This window comes from Marmota flaviventris, chromosome 12 (genome assembly GCF_047511675.1).
Source record: "Marmota flaviventris isolate mMarFla1 chromosome 12, mMarFla1.hap1, whole genome shotgun sequence".
NCBI classification, from domain to species: domain Eukaryota; kingdom Metazoa; phylum Chordata; class Mammalia; order Rodentia; family Sciuridae; genus Marmota; species Marmota flaviventris.
The window spans coordinates 29558532-29585646 of record NC_092509.1 but is presented as its reverse complement, the minus strand read 5'-3'; the positions used below and the strand labels follow the sequence as shown (position 1 = coordinate 29585646).

The 27115-nt window shown below is 32.7% G+C and overlaps 1 protein-coding gene across 1 annotated transcript in view; it reads left to right on the top strand.

Moving 5' to 3' along the window:
• Positions 1–27115, top strand: part of Gpr158 (G protein-coupled receptor 158) — a 408943-nt gene that overhangs the window by 268244 nt on the left and 113584 nt on the right. Inside the window, exon 5 of the mRNA XM_034636630.2 lies at positions 20588–20656. Coding sequence (XP_034492521.2) covers positions 20588–20656 — 69 coding nt within the window. The remainder of the gene's footprint in view (positions 1–20587; positions 20657–27115) is intronic.

Below are 27115 nucleotides of genomic sequence, written 5' to 3'. Positions count from 1 at the left end.
AGTTGTAAACAACCAGGTGATATGAACAGATTCTGACATGAATTGTTTTTAACATTCAACAGCAAATGAATACAACAGTTTTTCTACAACAGCCATAAGACATGTGCAAACCTTTTGTATTATAATGATATTTAAATCAGCATCTAAGATAGAGAAGATTAATCCAAAAATATTTTGTTAGTTTTAATGATAGCAAATCGATTCTTTGTTGGTTTATTTGTTTTTATGATGCCCTTTGGATTAAAGGCATTATCTGTGGCTGGGAGAGTGACTTATGAACTGAAAGGTCATAAAAAATGCTATTTCAAAGTTAAACACAATTGAAATATATTAGCAAAAACTCACTCCTTTTGGAATTGAATTTAAGAAGTCACTGAATGGTAAATTGCTTATACCTATGGAGAACAGAATTTAAATATAACAATAGATTTGTAGATGCTATTTACAAAATAATTTTATTTATTCAGTAATAAACACATTCATATGTTTTAGATAGTTATAGCACATTTTATTGTATATAACATATTCTTGAAGAAGACAGAGCCAGCAAATGCAGAGCCAATATACAAAGTCAGGTCAAAGACTGAAAAATGAATACATTTAGTCACCACTTGTATTTATGGTACTCCGAGGCTCTCACAGACTGTGGATACTCTGAGCTTATTTTTGTTAATTTCTTGATTTTTTTATGCATATGTGGTTCTCTGATTTATGTTTTCATAAATATCAGTAAAATCTTAAATTTCTAAAAGAAATAAAACTAAATACGCTGAGAATAAGTAAAGAAAACAAATAAAATCTCTCTCTCTCTCTCTCTCTCGCTCTCTCTCACACACACACACACTGTCTTTTTAAAAACTGTGTCTGACATATTGCCTGATATTATAGGGAACAATCAAAAAACAAACAGCTTTGATTGTGTAAGAAGTCAATGAAACTGAAACCTGAGTAAGCTAAATTTAGCCAGATGAGGTTGGAGAGGAAAGTGGAAATAGGCCACTGTGAGGAACAGGGTGAATTGGGCAGCCCAACACTGGGTTGTCAGTGCATTTGTAGAACTGAAGCACAATTAGGTTGGCTTCCCTTCTAGGGCTGCAAAAAATAAAAATCAATTCATCTGAAAACAGGGGTAATTTGACTTCTCCTTTTTGGATCATTTTTCTTTCTTTCTCTTGTCATATAACTCTAAAATTTCAAGAATTATGTTGGATTGGAGTTGAAAGATTGGACACCCTTGTCTTGTTTTTGATTTTAGCAGAAATGCTTTCAGGGTTCCCCGCTATATATTCAGTATGATATTGCCTGTGGGCTTACCTTTTATGTTGAGGTATGATTCTTCAGTGCTTAATATATTCAGGTATTTTACCAAGAAGGAATATTGAATTTTGTACAATGCTTTATCTACATCTGTTGATATAGCCTATGATTTTTATTGTTAAGTCCACTTATGTTCTCTATTCCATTTATTGATTGGCATGTTAAATCATACTTGCATCCATGGAATACAACCAACTTGATCATGATATGTGATCTTTTTAATATGGCTTTTCTGTTAAATTTGATTTTCAAGTATTTCATCAAGGATTTTTGTCTTGTTGTTCATCAAGGATATTGTTCTATAGTTTACTTTTTTTGTCATATCCTTACCAGACTTTGGTAGCAGGGTATTACTGGCTTCATAGAATGAGTTTGGAATTGTTTGTTTCCTTTCTATTTTAGGGAAAGTTTTAAAGACCATGTATTATTTCTTTTTTAAAATTTGGTAAAATTCAGCAGTGAATCCATATAGTCCTGGACTTTTTTCTTTGCTTTGCAGAAAGAAATTTGTCTATTTCTTCTAGATTTTCCAATTTCCTATCGTATCATTTTTTCAAAGTGTTCTAATGAGCCTATGAATTTCAGTGGTATCTGTTTTGAAATAGTGTCCTGCTTTAACCTCTAATTTTATTTATTTCAATCCCCCACCCCCACTCCCACCCCTCTGTTAGTTTAGCTAAGGTTTTGTCAATTTTGTTTAACTTTTCAAACAACCAACTCCTTTTTTTCATTGGTCTTTTATATTGGTTTCTATTCTCTAACTTATTTCTGCCTTATTCTTATCATTTATTTCCTTCTAATAATTTTGCATTTAGTTTAGTTCTTGTTTTCTGAGACTTGAGATGAAGCATTGTTATTGTTACTTATTTGTTATCTCTGTTGTTTTTAATTTAGCTACTCATATATTCCCTTCTTAGAATTGCCTTTTTTTATTGCTGCATATCACAGGTTCTGGTACATTGTGTTTCCATTTTTTTTTTGATTCTAGGAATATTTTATCCCCCCTCCATTTTTCAATGACTTACTATTTATTCAAAAAGTATATTTTTCAATTTCCATATATTTTTATCATTTCTATAGTTTTTCTTGCTGTTGATTTCTAGTCCATTCTTTCATAGTCTAATAAGATGCAAGAAATTATTTCATTAAAATTTTTTTTTGTTAAAACTTGCTTTATTGTCTAATGTGATCTATTTTGAAAAAAAAAGATCCATGTGTTGATGAGAAGTATGTAGATTCTTCAGCTATTGGATGAAATATTCTGTAGAAGTTTGTTAAACTCATTTGATCTGTTTGATCTTTCTTTGTTGATTTTTTTTTGGTCTGGATGAATTGTTTGAGAATGGGATATTGAAGTCACATTGTCTTGGGGTCTGTCTATCCCTTAATGTTTAGTAGTGTTTGTTTTATAAAATTGGGTGCTCTCACGATTGCTGCATTTATGTTTATAATTGATTGTTCCTTTTATCAATATGTAGTGAGCATCTTTGTGTCTTCTGATTTTGACACAATGACAATTTTGTCAGATATGAGTAGAACTACTCATGCTTGCTTTTAAATTCCACTTGCTTAGAATATCCTTTTCTATTCTTTCACTTTCAGTCTGTGTATGTCTTTGCTAATAGGCAAGTTTCTTATAAGCAGTGATTGTTGGGTCCTGTTTTTTAATCCAGTCAGCCTATCTTTTAATTAGAGAATTAAGATCATTTACATTCAGTATTATTACTAAAGATATGTACTTTTTCCCATCATTTTCTTGTGTTTCTTCTATTTGTTTTGAATACTCTATTAATTTTCCCCCCTCTTATTCATTGTAGAGGTTTGATAGTTTTTTGTATAAATGATCTTTCATTTTTTCCTACTTCTCATTTGCTTATTTACTATGCTAATGAGATTTATTCTTTCTTGTTCTCTCATGAGTATGATTTTTATTTTTCTTCCTCTGGGTATAGAATTTCCTAAAATATTTTTTGTGATGTTGCTGTAGTGGTCATGAATTCCCTTAGCTCATGCTTATCTTGTAGGGTCTTTTTTTCTTCTTTAATTTTGAATGATAACTTTACTTGATATAGTAATACAGGTTGGTGTTTATTTCCTTTTTGGACTTGAAATGTATCATTTGATGCCCTCCTGGCCTTTGGGATTTCTTTTCAGATCTGCTGTTATTTTGACGGATTTGCCTTTATCTGTGACTCGACACTTCTCTCTTCCAGCTTTTAATATTCTTTCTTTGTCAGCAATTTAACTAAAATCTATTGTGGAGAGGTTCTTTTCTGATTAAGTTTATTTGAGTTTTTTTTAAATTCTTCTTGTACCTGGATGTCCATGTCTTTTCCGAGATTTGGAAAATTTTCTGCTATTATTTCACTGAATAGGTTTTCCATGCCTTTACTTTGTAGCTCTTCTCCCTCATCTATTCCAATTATATTTAAGTTTGTTCTGATAATAGTGTCCCACAGATCTTATATGTTCTGTTCAATTTTTTCTTATTTTCTTCTTTATTACTGTATATATGTGATAATTCATCAGCCTTGTCTTTAAACCCTGATATTCTTTTTTCCACTTGATCTAGTCTGTCGGTAAGGCTTTCAAGTCTGTTGTAGCTGTTTAATCTGACTTATTGAGAATTTTATTCCTAAGATTTCTGCTTTTCCAAATTCTTCATCTCCTTACTGAATTTCTTATTAATATCCTGCATTGTCTTCCTTAATTCCTCAATTGTTTTTCTGTATTCTCTTTAAATTAATTATTTTTTAAAAACTATGGTTTTAAATTCTTTATTCAGCTTTCATTCTCTTAAGTATCTTTGGAATCTGTTACAAAGATTTATTAATTTTTTAAAACATCAAATTGCCTTGTTTTTTCATATTGCTTGTGTTTCTATGCTGAGATTTGTGTATGTTTGGGGGAATATTTTGCCTCAATTTTAATATGAGGATCTTCTTAATGATACCTTCTTTGGATGATATAACTTGGGGTATTGGTTTGTTATGTAGGGTGAAGTTTAACTCCAATTGAACATTATAGTGTGATCTTTCTGTGGCTTCTCTAACTGTGATTTAGTATTTTTTGACACAATGTACTGTATTGGAGCCTGAGTATTCACTTTCTTTGTAGGTCTCACAATAGTGGAGTCCCTCTGGTAATCCAGGTTGGGATGGTGTAGACTGCAGAGTATGTGAGGTGTAGTGTCAGTGGTTACTATTATAATGGGAGTGGAAGCTGCATTAGTTTGTGGTGGTTTCCACAGGCACAGTTGAAATTGGTTGTTACTCAGGATTCTGATATTGTCTGCTGTAACTCTGGTGGAGGATCTGAAACACCTGCAAGTTTATGGCCCTCCTTTAAGTAGAAGTGACTTCCAGGAATGAATGAGATTGAGTTGTGGCAAGAGCAGGCTTATTTCTCTCAACAAACTTGGGAGTGTATCTCAAAGACAGAGCCACCTGCCCAATGTACATAAGTAAGATTCTGGATTTAATGCCCAGCTCAGGAAGAGAGAGAATGTGGAGCAGGGGAGAAGGGAGGAGGCAGGTAGGGAGAGGGGGGAAGGGGGAGAGAGAGAGAGAATAATAAAAGTAGATAAGAAACTAAAAAGTGGACAAAGAAGGGAGAAATTCTACACATAGAAATAAAAAGGGTAAAGGAAGAAAGAATTGAGAGGAAAAAAATCTGAAGAATTTTTTTAAATGAAGTAAAAGTTAGAAAAATAATGATAATTAAAAAGAAACCATAACAGAAAAATAGAGAGTAAATTAAAAATATAACTTATTCTAATTAGTATCACATCCTTGTGGTTGTACATGATTAAAAGTTTCATATATTCATATATGTACATAAAAATTCTGTCCAATTCGTTCTACTGTCTTTCCTATTCCCATACGCCCTCTCTTCCCTTTTTCCCCTTTGTCTAATCCTATGAACTTCTGTTCTCCATTCTCCCCCACCCCTTATTATGTGTCAGCATCCACATATCAGAGAGAACATTCAGCCTTTGGTTTTTTGGGATTGACTTATTTCACTTAGCATGATAGTCTCCAGTTTCATCCATTTACCAGAAAATGCCATATATTCATTATTTTTTATGGATGAGTGATATTCCATTGTGTAAAGGTACATTTTCTTTATCCATTCTTCTGTTGAAGTGCACCTAGGTTGGTTTCATATCTTAGCTATTGTTAATTGAGCTGCTGTAAACATTTATACAACTGCATGCCTTTTGAATGCTGATTTTAAGTCCTTTGGATATATTCCAAGGAGTGGGATAACTGGGTCAAATGGTGGTTCCATTCCAGTTTTTCTGAGGAATCTCCATACTGCTTTCCATAGTGGCTACACCTATTTGCATTCCCACTGGCAATGTATGAGTGAACCTTTTTCCCTACATCCTCACTAACATTTATTATTACTTGTATTCTTGATAATCGCCATTCTGACTAGAGTGAGATGGATCATCTTCTATCAGTACAGTTTTAATTTGCATTTCTCTAATTGTTAGAGATGTTGAATATATTTTCATGTATTTGTTGATTGATTATATTTCTTCCTCTGTGTAGTTCCTGTTCAGTACCTTAGCCTATATATTGATTGGATTTTTGTTTTTTCTGGTGTTAAGTTTTTGAGTTCTTTGGAGATTAATAATCTCTCTGAGGTACAGGTGGGAAAGATTTTCTCCAATTCTGTAAATTCTCTCTTTATATTCTTGGTTGTTTCCTTTGCTGTGAAGAAGCTTTTTAATTTGAATTCATCTAATTTATTGATTCTTGATTTTACTTCTTGTGTTTTGGAGTCTTGTTGAGGAGGTCTTTTCCTAAGGCTACATGAGGGAGAGTTGGTCCTACATTTTCTTCCAGTATGCACAGGGTCTCTGGGCTAGTGCCTAGGTCCTTGAATCACATTAAGTTGGTTTTTGTGCAGTGTGAGAGAGAGGGATTAAATTTTCTTCTATCATAAATGGATTTCCAGTTTTCCCAGTATCATTTGTTGAAGAGGCTATCTTTACTCCAATGTATGTTTATGGCACCTTTATCTAGTATGAGATAACTGTAGTCATGGGGGTTTGTCTTTGTGTCGTCTATTCTGTACCATTCGTCTACATGTCTGCTTTGGCGCCAGTATTATATCATGCTGTTTTTGTTATTGTAGCTCTACAGTATAAGTTAAGGTCTGGTATTGTTATACCTTCTGCTTCACTTTTCTCACTGAAGATTGCCTTGGCTATTCTGGGCTTTTTTTTTTTTTTTCCAAATGAATTTCATGACTGCTTTTTCTATTTCTATGAAGAACATCATTGGAATTTTAGTAGGAATTGCATTAAATCTGTATAGCACTTCTGCTGGTCTGGCCATTTTGATTTTATTAATACTACCTAACAAAAAAGGCATGGGAGAACTTTCCATCTTCTAATGTTGTCTTATATTTCATTATTTAGTGTTCTGTACGTTTCAATGTACAGTTATTTCACTTCTTTTGTTTGATTGATTCCAAAGTTTTTTTCTTAGGATTTTTCACATCCTTTTACCTTCAGTCTGTGGATGTTTTTGCCTTTGAGGTGAGTTTCTTGGAGACAGCATATTGTTGGGTCTTATTTTTTAATTCAATCTGCCAGTCTTTGTCTTTTGATTGATGAGTTTAAGCCATTTAAATTCAATGTTATTATTAAGATATGAATTTTATTTCCTGTCATTTTGATTTATATCTGGTTTTTAATTTGAATTAGTTCCCCATTTGATTGACTATTCTTCTAAGTGTAGTTCCTTCCTTTGCTGGTTCTCAATTTTATTTTTCATGAAATATTGATCATGTTTTCTAGTGTAGGCTTTCTTGTGAATTCTTTATTTTTTGCTTATCACAAAAGGTTTTTATTTCATTGTCAATTCTGAAGCTTAGTTTTGCTGTTTTGTATTCTTGTTTGGCAACCATTTTCTTTCAGAACTTGATATATATATATATTATTCCAAGACCTCTAGCTTTGAGGGTCTGAGTTGAGAAATTGGCTGAGATCTTGATTGGTTTCCCTATAAATGTGAATGGTCATGTTTTTCTAGCAAGCTTTAAAATTCTATTCTTATTCTGTATGTTGGGCATTTTCATAATAATGTACCTTAGTGTGGGTCTGTTATAATTTCGTATATTTGGGGCCCTGTATGCCTCCTGTACTTGATTTTCCATTTCATTATTAAGATTTGGGAAATTTTCAGATACGATTTCTTTGAAAATATTATACATTCCTTTGTTTTGTATCTCCAAGCTTTTTTCTATCATAATAATTCCTAAGTTTGGTCTTTTCATGTTGTTCCATATTTCTTGGATGTTTTGTTCATGGTCTCTTAGTATCTTTTCTTCATGGTCAACTTTATTTTCAGAATTATATCTTTTGTTTTCATTGCCTGAAACTCTGTCTTTTAAGTGCTCTAGTCTGTATTTTATTATAGATGCTTTTCAATGAATTTTTAATTTGGCTTATTGATTTTTGTTTGTTTGTTTGTTTTGAGTATCTCTGTCTTTTTTTTTTAGAATCTCTCTCTCTGTAATAAAGTGATCTTTTGCTTCCTGTATTTTCTCCCCAAAGTTACTCCTTACATCATCTTTCCTTGCAGATCAATTTAACTATGTACATTCTAAACTCCTTTGATGATATTTCTTCTACCATGGTCTCTATGGATTCTTTTATTGAATTATATTGGTTTGTTTTGGGCAGTTTTTTCCCTTGCTTTTTTCATGTTGTTTGTGTATCTTCTCATTTAACATTATGGTTTTGACTCTACTTGAGTAGAGTTTTTTTTCCCTGTGAAATTACAGTGTTCCTGAAAGTTTCCAGTACTTCACAGTTTAGGGGAGACAGATAATAACAAAAGCCAATACAAACAATTTTTACAGCATTAAACCAAATAGTTTCTTCTTTGGAATCTATTATGTTAATTGTCACAATAAACAAATGATGTGATCAGTTATTGCCCATGATAAAAACAGTAAGCTTACTTAAGCGTTTACATTTTAAATTGTGAACAGAGATAGAAAATAAGTAATGTAGGATGTGATGATTGTGAAGAAAGAGAAGAGAAAATAGAAGTAAAATAGGAAGAGTGATAATCAATAAAGATTGGCTATTAACAGAGGAAAAGAGAGAAAGAGAATCAAGGGAAAGATATGAGAGAAAAAAGTGTATAAAATTAAAAAAATAATAGTTTAAAAAACAAGTAAAAGAGCACAAGAACAAAACTGATATATTCCAATCAAATATCTTAGTCTTCATAATACTAATTGATGAGAAATAACTGCCTTCAAAAAATGCTAGGAATGAAAAAAAAAGAAACAGATATGAATATGCTTGTCCATGAACCATTAAGGTCACAACTGAACATAGAGTCAGATGGAGATGGTGATGGAGTTGGAGAAGGAGAAGGAGAAGGAAAAAAAGGTTCTTGATGAAAAGTTAAATAATTTTTTCTGTTGAATTTTAAAAGATTTTTGGCTTCCCTTCTCAGATGTGTTAGGTGGGATTGCTGAAGTATGAAGGGAAATCCTGTAGGCAAGACTCCTGGGGACAGTTTAGGCTCTTCTTTGAGTGGCATATTGGTCTAAACATTTTAAATCAGCATACCTCCCAGGCTGGGTAGTGCTGGACCATGGCTGGGAGACCATCCCCCAGAAAAACCTCTGGGTTTCACTCATGAAGTGGAGGGTCCAATTCTTTTCCCTCTTAGTCACTCATGAACTTTGTGTTTAGATTTTTGGGTTCAGGTTATGTACTCAATCAATTTCTCTGCTCCCCTTTTGAATTCTAGCCAAGCTTGTCTTTCCCAGCCAGGCATGACTCTCCCAGTCAATCTTTCAAGGAGTCATTCTGGAACAAAAGGGGTGAAGCCAAGCATGTTTCCTCCATCAGTTTTTCCCTTTGTAAACCCCTTTCAATGCTCGATTTTCTCCTGATCACTTAGGTACACACTATTCTGTGTAGTATGGGTTTGCCAAAACTGTTTTTCAGCTTAGGCACAGTTGTCGGGATTCATTTTCCCCAGCTGCTGTTCCCCCACACTGGAGCTAAAATATAGTTCCTTCTTCTGATTTCCCTAGTAGCCAAGAGAGATGCAGCTTTTTTCCCACAAAATAATGTTGTACAGGACACCTTTCTGTTTAGTTGGGTGGTGCTTGTGATCTCTCTGTATCCAGACCTCCTTCAGATCTTCTTGCTGAGAAACTGCATGTCTGAATACTTGGTTTCATGCTGAGAGCAACCAGGGAATCAACTTTCTCTAATCCACCATTTTGAATCCTTCTCCTCACTCTTACATTTTATTTATTTAAAAAAAAAATGACAGCAAAATGCATTACAATTCTTATTACACATATGCAGCACAATTTTTCATATCTCTGGTTGTATATAAAGTATGTTGACATCAATTCATGTCTTCATACAGGTGCTTTGGATAATGATGTTCATCACATTCCACCATCCTTGCTAATCCCCTGCCCACTCCTTTTCTGTCCTACCCCTCTGCCCCATCTAGAATTCATCTATTCCTCCCATGCTCCCCCTCCCTAACCCAGTATAGTCAGCCTTCTTATATCAGAGAAAACATTTGGCATTTGTGTTTTGGGGATTAGCTAACTTTACTTAGCATTGTCTTCTCCAATGCCATCCATTTACCTGCAAATGCCATGATTTTGTTCTTTTTTATTGCTGAGTAAAATTCCATTGTGTGTATATGCTATATTTTTTATCCATTCATCCACTGAAGGGCATCTAGGTTGGCTCCACCGTTTAGCTATTGTGAATTGTGGTGCTATAAACATTGAAGTAGCTGTGTCCCTGTAGTATGCTGGTTTTAAGTCTTTTGGGTAAAGACCGAGGAGAGGGATAGCTGGGTCAAACTAGCAGAACATTTAAGAAATATGGGATAGCGTAAAAAGACCAAATTTAAGAGTTATTGGGATAGAGGAAGGCATAGAAGTCTAAACCAAGGAATAAACAATCTATTCCATGAAATAATATCAGAAAACTTTCCAAACATGAAGAATGAATTGGAAATCCAAATTCAAGATGCCTAAAGGACACCAAATGTACAAAATCACAACAGATCTGTACCAAGTCACATTATAATAAAAATGCCCAACATACAGAATATGGAGAGAATTTTAAAAGCCTTGAGAGAAAGGAATCAGCCTAAATATAGGGGAAAACCAATTAGGATAACAGTAGAGTTTTCAACATAGACCCTGAAAGCTAGAAGATCCTGGATCAGCATATATCAAGCTCTGAAAGAAAATGGGTGCCAACCAAGAATCTTGTATCCAGAAAAATTAAGCTTTATATTTGAAGATGAAATAAAAATCTTCCATGATAAACAAAAGTTAAAAGAATTTATAGCTAGAAAACCAGGACTACAAAACGTCCTTGGCAAAATATTCCATGAAGAGGAAATGAAAAACAACAATGAAAATCAGCAGTGGGAGGTAGGTACCCTAAAGGAAAAACTAATCAAAGAAGAAAATCAAGTCAAGTTAAATAACAAAAATAAACAAATGTGGCTGGAAATACATTGATGAGTCTCCATAATAACCCTGAATGTTAATGGCTTAAACTCACCAATCAAAAGACATAGGCTAGTAGACCCAATAATATGCTGCCTACCGGAGACTCATCTGATAGGAAAAGACATACACAGACTGAAGGTAAAATGTTGGGACAAATCATATCACTCACATGGACTGCGGAAGCAAGCAGGGATTTCCATTCTCGTATCAAATAAAGTAGACTTCAAGCCAAAGTTAATCAAAAGGGATAAAGATGGTCACTCTTACATTTTAAATGTTGTCTATTTTGTTTGCCAAGTTCAACCTGGGAGGACAACCATTAAGGTATTGCCAATCACTAACACCTTTTAGTTACAAGGGTATGACTTATTGTGTTCTTTTACTTAACAACAGGTAAAATAACCCATGGAAACATGAGGACAAATAGGACATGATCCTTCACAGTTTTAGAAGGTATTCTAGTGGCATATTAAAAGGGAAAAAGGGTTGAGGATTAAGAAGGATAAGAGTTTTTGTTTTGGTGATTAGTTGCTTTGGGCATGAATACTAGGGATATAGATGAATGAAAGTTATCCAAAACATTCCCTCTCATGCATCTGAGTTATTCTGCATCTCTGAAACTGTAGTGAGTCATAAATTTTGAGTTCTAAAATCAAATGAGACCTGGTAGAGCATCTTAAGTGTTCACATTATATGAAACAAAGCAGAGCCAATTGGCAAACATCTCATATTAATTCTGCAAAAAAAATTATTGCCATGAAAAGTGTTTTCCCAGCCATATGATAAATCATAAGTAACAATGAATGATCTGTTATTTCTAAATTCGCATGTATACAAAATCATTGGTTTTTCCTCTTCATTTAGTGTTCTGAACTGTTTTCAAGAACATTCAACTATTTGTATGTTACTTTGGACTGTATTTTTGGGTGAACTTTTCAAAAGGTCTTAAAACTCCTCAATAATAAATAAATTATCATGTCATAAGCATGGATTTTATAGTAAAGTCTTAGAAATAAGAAAGATTCTTGCAAATCTGAACAACAATATGCAGCATAAAAACAATAAATAGTTCATTGCATAACAGTGGAACAGTGAATATCCCCAAAGCCTCCTTCCATGGAGTTACCAAGCCCTAAATAAAAAATCTATTTTATTCAATTATGCTTTATTTTAAAAAACTGTAATCCTCTCAGTAAGACCTTCATGAAAATTTCTGGGATTGTCCACAATAGGAACTCAGAAAATCAATAAGATTTTTAACAAATAAAAAAGTTATTGGTCACATTTATATGACCAAAAGATTAGGCCTTTTGGTGATTCAGGTTGAGCAACTCTAATCCAAAAATCTGAAATCTGAAATGTTTTGAAATTAGTTTTGGATTTCAGAGCATTTCAGGTTTTGTATTTTCAGATTATAGATGTTCAACTGGTAAAGTCTATCCAACTATTCCAAGATCAAAATCTCTGAAATCTGAAACACTTCTGATTTCAGGGTTACTCAACTTGTATTTGGTTTACTTGATCACCCTCCACATTTAACTAAATACTCTTCTTTCTTACAGCAACACTCTAGTCACAAGGTGTGAACTTCTTTTCTGCAAATCCAGGAAAGACAGTGTATCCTGATCCAATGACCAGATTACTCTTGTCAACAATGCTTTCTATAAGTACACCCATGCATGTAGCAGAAGACTTCAATGTCAATTACCAAAACAGCATTACCAATATCTCATGTAAAATAAAATCATTCTCCTTTTCAGACTCAATCAATACTACATTTAATCTCTCATCTCCCTGACCCATATTTTATGCTATATCCAAATCTTTCTTAAATAATTTGATCTCTTCTGTCTTCAGAGCATGAATACTAACTGAATTATAAACAAGGGTATCGAGTATACACTTGGAAGCTATCCATTAGTATCTTAAGAAGTTACAAAAGGAGTTTATTTTAGAAAAGATGAAATAGGTAGCTAATTAAACATGAAGTCAGCAGGATAAAATATCCTAATGTTCCTAAAAGCAGAATTTGTTTGGTAAGCCTCCTTCCCTGTTTTCTGAAGTTAGATTACATTGTAATTTTTGTTTTTTATACATTGTCCTAATTCTCTATTGTCAAATTTCTCTACTGTCTAATTTCTCTACACACAATTATTTCACTTATGTCTTATGTCTTTTTGAGTTGATAATCTGTCCTAATGAATAAAACAGTATATTTTAAAACAAAGAATCCATGACAAAGATAGAAAACTAATTAAAACATCCATCAGCTAGTGTGACCTTTTTCAATTCTGTAGAGAAGGGGTAGCAGTTATTATTTAATTAAAACTCATGAATTAATTATTTGAAAGTCTTTCCTAAACCATTTCCATGGATATAAGAAATAAAACTTTAAAATATCATCAAGATAATTATCTAATTATAAACATAATTTGATGATAAACATAAAGTCTATCTGAAGCAATGATTTAATGAAATAAATGGCTAGATTTGACAACAAAAATATTAACAGGATATAAACAGGATGTTAATTAATTAATATTTCTTTTTCACTTGTATTTTGATTAACAATTTTAAGAATGACACACTCAATATGGACTAAATTCTATAATGCCCACTTGATGGTTCTTAATGCTCTTAAGTTTGAGGCAAGTCAGTATCCAACTTGTTCCATATAATCTAGAAATTCTTAAACTATTTCAAAGATTCATTTTTGAAATCCTTTGTTCATCCCTTTGTGTCTAAAAAAGCTTTTACCCCACACCCTTTAGAATCCAACTTTGTTGATTACCTGTAAGATATTATGCTATTTTAAGTTTCTGAACTGTTTACTCTTCTTGCCAGTAGTTGAGCATTTATTATACCTTATTGATTCATTTATTGGCTATGTCACTGAAGTTCTTATCATGTCTGATTATTTGTAAATGTCTTAATAGAATAAAACTTTTTGTTACATGTATAAAATAAGGATTACAATAAAAGCTTAAAGTAAGATTAATAAACAAGTCCTAGAATAGTTAGGCCGTCTCCAAGTATCTTAAATATGAAACGTTTTTCTGTTTTGTACTTTTTCTGTTATTCCATACATTTCCAAACATGCTGCAGAGGATGGATAATGTGTTAAAGACAAGCTTAACAGTACTAAGAAATTCTGTTTCCACTTTTACAATTTTTTTCCTGTTTAAGAAGTCTAAGAACATGCTGATACTGATCAACAAACAATTGGTGAGCTTTATGAACATCAGCATTTCAAAATAGTTATACACAGGAATTAAAAATTTCAGCATAGCAAATTTTAATAAATATGAAATTAAACAATGTTAAAATAATAAAGAAAAAATATATAAATCTATTAATACTTAGAAATACATGAAAATGAATATTTTGTGAAATTTCTTATATTAAAATACATTTAAGTTTTTAAAATGAATGATGTCAAACTAAATAATATTTGAGTTTATCTCAATGTAGCAAATATTGATGTTTTGAAAAAGTGATCAAAGTATTTTATCTCATTAATGACAAATTTTAAAATAATATTATTTTGTATTTTGATTACATTCATTCCCTTAGGATTTTTTATGAGGAAGAATTTTTTTTTTTGTCATTTTATACTTTTTATTTGAAAAATGTATCAGTTAATATCAGGTTTTTTTAATGAATAATAGAAGTCTAGGCTAATTACTTAGTGTGTTTCAGTAATTTCATGTCACTTTTTTAAGGATATAAAGTAATTTTTCCCAAGGCAAGATTGCTTTATGTGGTATTTTAGTCTACATCATTCACTTCTGTATGTTTTTTTGACATTCAAAGAATTTATCTCCAGTCTATGCAAAAATGAGTTGCTATATTTAGCTATATTGAAAGAAAAAGGGAATTGAAGATTCCAAATAAATTTTAGAAAAATAGCAGCTAAATCTGCATATTTTTGCAGAGAACCCATGGAAACATGAGGACAAATAGGACATGATCCTTCACAGTTTTAGAAGGTATTCTAGTGGCATATTAAAAGGGAAAAGGGGCTGAGAATTAAGAAGGATAAGAGTTGTTGTTTGGTGATTAGTTGCTTTGGGCATGAATACTAGGGATATAGATGAATGAAAGTTATCCAAAACATTCCCTCTCATGCATCTGAGTTATTCTGCATCTCTGAAACTGTAGTGAGTCATAAATTTTGAGTTCTAAAATCAAGCGAGACCTGGGAGAGCATCTTAAGTGTTCACACTATATGAAACAAAGCAGAGCCAATTGGCAAACATCTCATATTAATTCTACAAAAAAAAATTATTGCCATGAAAAGTGTTTTCCCAGCCATATAATAAATCATAAGTAACAATGAATGATCTGTTATTTCTAATTTCACATGTATACAAAATCATTGGTTTTTCCTCTTCATTTAGTGTCCTCAACTGTTTTCAAGAACATGAAACTATATATGTTACTTTGGACTGTATTTTTGGGTGAACTTTTCAAAAGGTCTTAAAACTCCTCAATAATAAATAAATTATCATGTCATAAACATGGATTTTATAGTAAAGTCTTAGAAATGAGAAAGAATATTTAGTTAAAGCAATGTGTCAGTTTCTTTTACTATTTTACTTAAAAATATCAGCAATTTTAGTAAATTTTTAATGAAATCTGAAATCAAACCCTTACTGGTAGTTTATTTTTTAAATGCTTAGTAGTGTTGCCTGGTTGTGTAATTATGTAATTCCATATTGTCCTGTTATTTTTATTTTGGGTAAGAACAAAACCACATACAAATTGTATGTTCCAAGGAAACAGCATTGGGAATCAACAGCTGTGATAATAGTTTTCCTGGAATCTGTCACTCAGCAGCTGAATAAGCTTAGGTACCCAGTTGACCTCATTTTCTATATTTGCACATGGAAAATTTATGCAAAACTAACACTGATGGTCTGTTCTTATCAATCTTCATAATAGTACTACAAAGCTGGGCATCGTATACCCATTTTATAGTCAAAGAAACTAAATCTCAGAAAGTTATGCAACTTGCCCAAGCACATGAAGCTAATGAACGATTAATGCTGAGGTTACAAACTTTTTGTTGTTGTTGTTGCTGCTGCTACTAAAAGATCTGTCAAGAGGAGGAAAATTTTATTTTGGCTCATGATTTCAGAGGTTCTGTCCATGGTGAGCTGACCTGTAGCTCTGGTCCCAGAGATGAGGCAGATGAGGCAGAACCTCATGGAGGAAGCCTTTGGAGGTGGAAAGCCGCCAGTACATGGCAACAAAGAGAGCTCTACTCACCGAGAACAAACTATACCTACCTACAGTTTCCCAGTTAATCTGAATTAATGGATGAATCTACTGAGTAGCTAAACCTCTCATAATCTAATCATTTTACCCCTGAAAATTCTTTCATTGTCTCATATCTTAGCTTTTAGGGGACATCACATCTGCAAACCATAATACAAACCATCTAGATATAAAGTCTGTGTGTTTTAGTCCATGAATTTATAGTTCTCTGAATTACTTATATTACACATGGAAAGTTTCTGTCCTGACCATATCTCTCTGTTTTTTATACAGCCCCCATTTTAATGTTTGAAAAATTTTCTGAAAATCTAAAACTGACTTTAACTGATCACATTTTTGACAATTGTTCCTTGATAAATTTCTCTAAATGTTGAGTTTTCTTTATTTCATGACAGTTTGTAAGATAAATGAACTGCATGCATTCTTTCAGACTGGATGTAGTCTATTCCTATCTATATATAATTATTAAAATTATTGAAAAACAGTGTCCCCATACCTCTCAATGTTAAAAAAACTCTTCAGCATCACATTTTACACTCGGTTTCTAATCTATATTATATATTTCCAGGTGTTTATCAGGTTTCATCAGAAGTCTGTCTGTCCATGGATTTCTTTATAGAAATAAAATATTTAAAATAAAAACTATACCTCATGAGTATTTCCTGCTAGTGTGTCTTATTCTTTTTGTAAACGATATAAATTGGTAGTGTCTTTGTTTAACACTTAAACCAATGATAGTTTATCCCTTTCAAAATATAATTCCATTGCTATCTCACATTTTCTTTTAGATTTTGAGTTTAAACTATGTAAAAATGTATTCATGCTTCGAGATTTCTTTTGTAGTAGAAATAAAGTTAAAATGCTGCAAGGTCAAGTCAGCTACAATCAAAAGCAGCTGCAATGCTTTAGCAAGATATACATTAATTTCCCCAGAGATTAACAATGCTTAATAGTTATAAATGAAGTAGTTAGTTCCTTTAGAATCAGGGAAATAATAAGAAACCATTTTAATTATTTTAAAAAATTCAGCCTTCAGCATTCTCATTTTATTACTTCCAGTGACTTAGCCTCCTTTGGGAGGTAATATCCTAGGCAAATCTTATGGAAACTACATCTGTGCTTCATCTTGTTCCTCCATAGTTTGTATGAAAGGATTATGGAATTTACAAATTGACCTTGACATAATTTGATAGAATTAGCATATTATGATTAACCTTTTCTTTGTTCTACAGATTTGACATCTGTCTTATAAACCTTTATAAGTCATCCCTGAAAGTTTAAGAAGATGGGGTAGGAATGGAGTGAGGTAAAATATGCTCACCTGTAGCATAAAACTGAAATTATATTAGGTTCTGTGTATGCTAAACCAGAGAGTTAGACTCAACATTAGCTCCCCAGCTTTACATTCATCTGACAGTATTGGAATACAATAATTGATAATTTTTATTCATTAAAACAAATAAATTTTGATATTAAAATATTACTTGAAAGAAAGGTTTAGACTTTTTGCATCAATAGTACATAATGGTAAAATTTTCTAACAGTTGAGTTGACACATTTTAAGTTTTTTTAGTCGTAGATGAACACAATACCTTTGTTTATTTTTATGTAGTGCTGAGGATTGAACCCAGTGCCTCACGTGTGCGAGGTAAGCACTGTACAGCTGAGCCACAACCCCAGGCCCCCCGACACATTTTAGTTTTTAAAAATTGATTTGTTAAAAATATGTTGAACAACAATGTATAACTATAAGCTGTTTCAGAGAAATTAAAGTATTTCTAGGTTTAGAAGATCTAAAACCCAAATATTTTCTCTTCTCCAGAAGAAACCATTATCAGCTTAGTATACGTCCTCTAAACCTTTGTTTACACACACACACACACACACACACACACACAATGTATAGTATAATTTTATGTATATTTTACATAAATAGTATCATAGTATATATTGTTGATCATCTTTCAAGAAAGTTTTTCAAGTGTTTCCCATTTAATAACTCTAGTTAAAAATAGTTCCATGCCACCATTTCTATTTCAGCAAACTGTGAAAAAAATGACATTTTTTCTTGACCTCTGTTATTTTTGCTCATTATTTCCCTCATCCTTCTTCATATTCCAATTCTTCCTCTCTTCCATACACACTGCTAGTATTTCTTATTCTTTCTATTCTTCTTCAATTAAATTTAAAACAACTTACATTAATACTTGGCACCAGCTATAAAAAAAAGACTTTGTTATAGTTAAAAGAACTTCTAATAACCGGTGAGAGAGTGGTGAAAATATTTTGAGGAACATGAGGCCTCTTCTGTGTCCTTGAGTCCCACTTATTAAAGGGTTCCTGCTCAATCTGTGAGGCCATGAAGCCAGCTCTGCCAAGGAATATTGTGAAAGCAAAAAGTATAGGTTTATGATATACCTTACATTTGATTATGAAATAGCTTGTCTGAGTTCTAATTTATAAACTGAAATTATGGGCTTCTCTGTTGAGCCAGGAGCAAGGTTAAGCAAATGTTAAGAGTTCTCCACATTTCCAGTTGAAAAGGAGAACAGGTTATTTACTCTGAGAACATATACAAAATCATGCACTATTAGTGTTGTTGTTATATGGTAGTGATGGCTGTAACACAGATACAGAGCCTACAGGCTCTGAAACTATCAGAAACTGCTGCAGGATGGAAGAAACCACTGTATCACACAGTACATCCATAACCCAGAGAAGAAACTGCTGGGTCCCTTCCAGGTTTTGGGCTCTTCTGTGGTCATTTTGGATTCCAGCATGAAACATTTTGACAGCTAGCAACATGGACTTTTGTAGTATTTAGATTCATCATCCTGATGTTGCTTTCTGACTTAAAGAATATATATGTACTTATTAAGAACTAGGCATGATGGTAGCCATTTTGTATACTTTGTGCTTAATAATCCTGTCAGATTTAATTAAGTAAATATTAGAATACTCATTCTATGGGTGAGGCAATTGAAGTTTAGTGCTGCCTAAAGTGATTGTTTCATAATTCATACTGAGATGGACTTAACTCCAAAAGTCCATATTTTCCACTACATCCTGTAGCTCTTTTTCATGACCCTGTGTTTAATCAATATTGCATAGGATATTTTATAAGCAGTTTTATATAATATTGTGGATTTTAAGTCTTAGTATCATTGTTTTGAAAGTTTAAAACACAAGCCATAGAGTGTTCATAATTAGATATACTTTGCAAACACAATTTGCCATTTTAGAAATTCTGCCAGTCAAAACTCACTTAAACACTTGTAGATAGAAATTTTCTTTTCATTGAATTATCTACTAGCTAACATGACTAATATCAATAAGCACTTGAATAATCAAGTCTGTTCACTGATTAAACTTGTTTCTCACTCTCAAATTTTAAAGTAGTAAAAATCCTGAGTCCTATGAGGGATTACATGAAGCATTTTTATGGGTAAAACACACTATCAGAGGTTGTTTGTTTGTTCAATATATAATATATTCTCATGTTTTGACTTTATAGTATTTTTATTGTTGCAAAATCAATTGTTATTACCTCAAGTAATTTTCCTGTTAAGATATTTGTATGAGATGACATTTATGTATACCTTTTATATTGCATTAAATGAAAACACAGGGATCCCAGAATGACCTGTTTTTGTGTTTATATTCTTAAACAATGTATTTACTCTGTATTGATACTTGAATTCATTGAAGCAAAATTTGTTATTAAGAGATAAGATTAACTTTGGTATTTTATATCTTGTTTCAATTCTAAGCATTTTTTTACAGGAATTTAACAAGTATCTTAAGGTCATTATACATATTTATGTTTAGAAAACTAAACAAAAATTCAGGAGAGTTTATTTGAAAATTAAGTCTTTTGAATTTTGACTACTGAATAACATTTAAGCATGTATACCATGTGAGATACTTAGGTTATTTAATGTGATTCATATTATTCACAGTGGAGCCATATTAGTGATTTGGGGGAATTCTATATTAACCATTGTGGGAGATGTACCATTTAGATTTTAAGACCTTATGTATGTGCTTATTTATCTACCAAAACTATCCTGTGGGTATTTTTCAAGTGGTTTAGGGTTGGCAGTTGATATGTACTTGTGGCTGATATTTCAGAAATATAGATAATATCTGTGTGTATGAATTTCTTGGATTAAAAGAATTATCAAAGCAGTGTTATAAGCTGATTAGCCTACTCTGTGATTCAAATTTATAGAATGAAATCCCATGAAGTCACTGGCAGCATCATTAATCTACCATCACTTTCATAGTTGTTTGCATGTTTCTATTATTTATCCACTTGACTGCTAGATAATTGTCATTTATTTATATAATTTTCACCCATAAATGTTGTTCTAATGGATGGGGAATTTTCAAAATAGAATAAATTCTTTTATGTCTAAAAACTTAACAATGACATTTTTATTATGTTTTATAGAGCATCAGAGCATCGGGCCTTATCCTGTTGGAAACAATCCTTTTTGGATCTCTGCTTCTATACTTTCCGGTAAGTAACAATTATATTTTAAAAGTAGCCATTTTTTTCTTGTGCTGGTATTGTATGTGTGTGTATTAGTCAGCTTTTCATTGTGGTGACCCATATACCTAAAAAGAATGGCTTACAGGAAGAAAAGATTACTTGAAGCTCATGATTTCAGAAGTCTCAGTCCATTGTCAGCTGATTCCATTACTCTGAACCCAAGATGAGGCAGAATCTCTGGAGGGAAGAGCATGGCAGAGGAAAGCTGTTCAATCATGGCAGCTTGGAGGCAGAAGCATGAGCTACGAAGAAATATGGTCCAAGGACCTAGTAGTGACCTGCTTTCTACATCCATGCCTTACTTACCTACAGTCACAATTCAGTAGTCTATTCACATTATTAATTCATAAAATGGATTAACCCATTGATGAGGTTACAGCTCTCATAATCCAGTCTTTTAACTCCTGAACATTGCTATAGTGCCTAACATATGAGCTCTGGGGTGAACAATTTTATATTCAAATTGTAACAATGTGTGTTCACACATGCACACACATACAAATGTATATGTGTATTGTTTATGTATAAATGTGCATATATTATACATAAATATCTACAAATATATTATATATAATGCGTATATTATACATAAATAATATTTTTGGCATATGTCCACACACATATATACATACTTATATACACATATGCTGTAAATTCCTTATTTATATACACATACCCATACGTATTATAAGAGCTTTACAGATATTTACATCCTGACTTAACATTTGGGTGACCTTAGACAAGTCACCTATCATTTATAAAGCTTAGTTTCCTTTCCTAAAATGGAACTACTTATACTTTTATTTCATGTTTGTGAGGAAAATTAAATGTTTACGTAAGATAATATATGAAAGGCATATTTTGTATAAGGCTTAATATGTACCATAAGTTCCATGATAGTGCATGCCTGTAATCTCAGCAGCCTGGAAGATTGAGGCAGGAGAATCAGAAGTTCAAAGCCAGCCTCAGCAACTTAGCAAGGCCCTAAGCAACTTAGTGAGTCCCTGTCTCTAAATAAAATACAAAAAAAGGGCTGGGAATGTAGCTCAGTGGTTGAGTGCCCCCAGGTTCTATCCCTGGTACCAAAAAAGAAACCACTCCCAACACACACACACACACACACACATACACACACACACACACACACACACACATGCCCTAAGTATCAATTTCCTTCTTCCTCCCCTTTACCTAAATCAACACTTTAAAACACGCCAACTAGTTAATGCTAGAAAATTCCCTATGGAAAAACAAGTATAAAAATTTAATGAACATAATGAAATAAATGTGTGTTATTAGTGCTTTAGGTATCATAGTAGACTCATTTTATCACAGCAGTACCTTGTCTGCAATCATAAGATAAGTACTGATTTTACTAATTCAGTTCAACCAACTTGTGTCCAGCAGTTACTGTTGGCTAAGCACTGTGATAATTTCTGGGAATATTCTTTGAGCAAGATAAACTTGATTTCTTCTTTCAAGAAGCTTACAATTTACAGGCAGAAATGAGTCAGTACAATTATAATACAATGTGACAAATTTTAAGAGTCATAGCTAAATTCTGCAGAGGCACTTAGGAAAGACACCTAACCAAGTCTAGGAATTAAGACATCAGTTGAGGGTCAGAGATATGAAAGAAGAGTAGGTATAGAGGAAATGATAAGGCTGCCAGGACATCACGTTCTTCTTCCACTTACTTCACTTGCTCCTCCATCTTGGCCTTTTTTGTTGATTATTATCTTCTTTCCTACCTCAATACTTGAGTGCCTGAGGACTCTATCCTTATAGTTTTATTAATTTTCTTTCATTTGATGTTCTTATCTAACTTCAGAAAACAAGGAAGGAGGCTTACCAAACAAATTCTGCTTTTAGGAACATTAGGATATTTTATCCTGCTGACTTCATGTTTAATTAGCTACCTATTTCATCTTTTCTAAAATAAACTCTTTTTGTAACTTCTTAAGATACTAATGGATAGCTTCCAAGTGTATACTCGATACCCTTGTTTATAATTCAGTTAGTATTCATGCTCTGAAGACAGAAGAGATCAAATTATTTAAGAAAGATTTGGATATAGCATAAAATATGGGTCAGGGAGATGAGAGATTAAATGTAGTATTGATTGAGTCTGAAAAGGAGAATGATTTTATTTTACATGAGATATTGGTAATGCTGTTTTGGTAATTGACATTGAAGTCTTCTGCTACATGCATGGGTGTACTTATAGAAAGCATTGTTGACAAGAGTAATCTGGTCATTGGATCAGGATACACTGTCTTTCCTGGATTTGCAGAAAAGAAGTTCACACCTTGTGACTAGAGTGTTGCTGTAAGAAAGAAGAGTATTTAGTTAAATGTGGAGGGTGATCAAGTAAACCAAATACAAGTTGAGTAACCCTGAAATCAGAAGTGTTTCAGATTTCAGAGATTTTGATCTTGGAATAGTTGGATAGACTTTACCAGTTGAACATCTATAATCTGAAAATACAAAACCTGAAATGCTCTGAAATCCAAAACTAATTTCAAAACATTTCAGATTTCAGATTTTTGGATTAGAGTTGCTCAACCTGAATCACCAAAAGGCCTAATCTTTTGGTCATATAAATGTGACCAATAACTTTTTTATTTGTTAAAAATCTTATTGATTTTCTGAGTTCCTATTGTGGACAATCCCAGAAATTTTCATGAAGGTCTTACTGAGAGGATTACAGTTTTTTAAAATAAAGCATAATTGAATAAAATAGATTTTTTATTTAGGGCTTGGTAACTCCATGGAAGGAGGCTTTGGGGATATTCACTGTTCCACTGTTATGCAATGAACTATTTATTCTTTTTATGCTGCATATTGTTGTTCAGATTTGCAAGAATTAAGGTTATTTTTGCCTTTTCTAAGCAATCTTAGACTACAGATGATTTCATAACAGTTCTTATATTGGAAAGTCCAAATTAGAGATTATCATCATTGTGCAGATGAGGACAAACCAAAATCTGACTAAATTTAGCATTGTTATAATTGGTAGCAGAAAGCTGAAGCATTTAAAATGTTTTCTTACAGATTCTCAAAATGAGTCTCATGATTCCCAGTCCACAAATTTATGGACTAGTGGTTAATATTCACAATCACCTAAAAACTTCTGCATAATTTATTAAAAAAAAGAAAAAAGAACTTTAAAAAGAGTGTATATTTTTTATAAAATTATATAAAAGACTTTTTATGAATTAATGAAACAATTATTGGTATCATAATTATTGGCAGCATTGCTTATTTGGTTGATTGATGTGCTTATCTAAAAAGGACATCTATATCTCACAATGGAAGCAAATTTATCTTAGAACCGAATGGCTACAATACTTATTTCCAGGTTGCTCCCCAACCCTGGCACTATTAAAAAAAAACCTGAAAAATATTAGAACTAGAAGGGACATCTAACACGGTGATCTTTTTTTTCAAATTCTGTATTTTGCAAATGAAAGAAGAGAGGCTATAAGAAGTTACCATCCATCCAACTTTTCTCAGTTAGGTAATGAGAGAGCCAAGAATAGAATCTAGTCTCTAAATTCCTGATCTACCTCTGTCTTCACTGTGGTCATACCTTGCACAGAGAGTATTGATTCAAATGGCATCAACAGAGAACCAGGGAGCCCTTTGTTCTGCCTCTTGGTCACCATTGCCCATTAGGTCTCCAAGGAAATGAGAAGTACAGAAGACAAAGCAGGGGAATTTATAATAACTCAAAGTAACCCTAAAACCTAATGTAAAATTCATATAAGCTTGGATGAACCATGTTGTTGAACTATCTGAAGTTTTCAATGTTCAACTATTTTACCTATAAAAAGTGTTTCAACCTATTATCAACTTGGTTTCAGGAACATGAAACTTAAGTCAGTCAAGATACCATCTTTTTTCTATGATGATCCCAAAGCCTAAAACTAGGATTTAAAAAAAAAAAACTCCAGTATAGAGAAAGCCCATCCAGAGGAGAATATATCATCCAGATGCAAAGGAAAAATGTGAGGATATTGTTCCCAGGCATAAAGCTTAGAAAAGAAAGGACAGAAAATTGATAACTCATAAGGAGAACAAGAGAATGAGACAATGATAATGTAGTTAAATGAGAACATAGTTAACAGTTAAATGTTTAATCCATTACTATTATTGTTTGTTGTGATATTTAAAGTATCCAAATTTGGCCAGTGATAGCCCCTTCAAACTGCATCCTGAATCTTTTTCAGATGATCCCACCATTCTTTGAGCACTTTCCCACCTCCTAGTGCAATGACATATTACAGACTCATTTTATCCTTTCCTTCTCCCAGTCTTGGAGTCAGCCTTTTTTCCATGAAGCCCTGTTTCTTGTTAGAGAAAAATGGTAGCCATTCTGTTCTGAGATTGATGATCATAGAGTAGGAAATTCCTACTTTTATAGGTAGATTTTTAAGCTGATGTAGAATACATCTAGCTTGGTGCCTTTTAGCTCTGTTTAAATCAATGCTGAGCAAAACAAAAAAAGAAATTGGAAAGTTAAATAATTTAGTGAGCATAACAATGCTGTTGTGAACACAATTGTATGAGATAGTTGTTTTATGACAAGATAGTGTAAAAAGTGTAAGAATAAGAGAGTCTTAATTCTCAAATTGCTAGAGAAGTTCAGCAATACCAGATAAAACATTGGAAACAGAGTACATCAGAGATCTAGACCACCTCCTTCAAGTGAGTTTGAAGAGTGTGATGTTAAGAAACTTTCTGGTTATTGTATATCTTTGTCATTTTTCTATCTTGTTTCGTGTATTTTCCTCAAGTCTTTATTCCATGACATTTACAGTATTTTCAGTTGTATTAATTCTGCTTGAGTTGATTCTGATATTCTTAAAATCTCATTAATATTTTTATTTATTTTCATTTTCTCCTCTTGGCACAATTTTTTCTGTTTCTCTTTTTCTAATCTTATCTTTATTTCTTTTTTGCTTTCTTCCCCCCCCCCCCACTGTCCCCTCTCCTTTCTCTCTTCTATAGTATATTTTTCTTTGTGCTTCCTTGTCTGAGGGAACATATTTTTTGTAATGTCTTTGGGACTGTGGGAATTATTTATTTGAGGCTTTATCTGTTTTTTTTCTGGATAATGATATTTTATTGTAAGCTCTTCTACTGCATCACCCTCGGTATTAACCAGAGTCTATACTGTTTCCTTTCTGATTTTTATTTATTTTTATTGTGGTAAAATAGACATAAGACAAAACTTGACCATTTTAACAATTTTGAAAAGTATAATTCTATGACTTTGGTACATTGACAATGTTGTACAACCATCACCACTATCTATTTCCAGAACTTTTAAAGTATCCTGAACTGAAACTCTGTATCCATTACATAATAACTTCTTATTCTGCTTCCTTATCTCCATCTCTGATGCCTCCATGAATTTGCCTATTTCAGGTGCCATATGTGAGATTTGTGTTTTTGTCTCTGGCTTATTTCATTTGGTGTAATATTCTTAAGATTTATCCATGTTGCTTCATTCATCATAATTTCATTCCTTTTTATGCCTGAATAATTTTTCTTTATATATGTACAATCATGTGTTGCTTAATGATGGAATGGATGCATTCTGAGAAATGCATTGTTAGCAAATTTATCATGTTACACAAATCAGAGTGTACTTACATCAATAAAGATAATTATTATATCACTAGATGATATAATCTTATGGAACTCTATAGTTTATATGGTCTGTCATTGACTGAAAAAGTTTTATGATGCTCATAACTGTATAAACCACATTTTGTTTATGAGTCATCCATTAATGAGTACTTGAGTTTTTTTTTAATCTTTTGTCTTTTGTGAATAATGCTGTGTTGTATTTCTCTGTACAGAGTGGCTATGAAATTTAACCCTGCCCTGTCCTTATGGGGCTTCAGAATAATTGGTCATGGATGTTTACACTGTGTCTTGCAGGGGATACTCTTTTACCCTGGTGGACCATCTAATGCCTAAGTGCCTGACAGGATGTCTTTCTCATAGGAAGCTTGTTTTTATTGGAAGATACCTTTGTGGTTCTTTTCTGACCCATATGCAGTTAATTCCTGACAAAATAGCCACTGTCTTGAAGATTCTTCATGGGGATAAAATTAATTTAAGGTGTGCCACTTGGTGTGACACCCAAGGAAGCATAATAAAAACATGAAGTACAAGCAATTTTTTACACAGGTACACAAGAGAAGAGAGATACTGCTGAGGGCTGATGGTACTGTCACAGGGTGCCTGAGATACACCTAGGGTTCTAAAGCGTTTATTGAGGTCCTGGGAATTATCCAAGAAGGCTTCCAATTGGGAGTTATGTTTGTTGGGTATAGAGCATGCAGATATGCATTCTGTGGTGTCATGCTGTGATTGAAAGTGAACTTTGCAGCCCTCTGCTAGTCTCTGAAT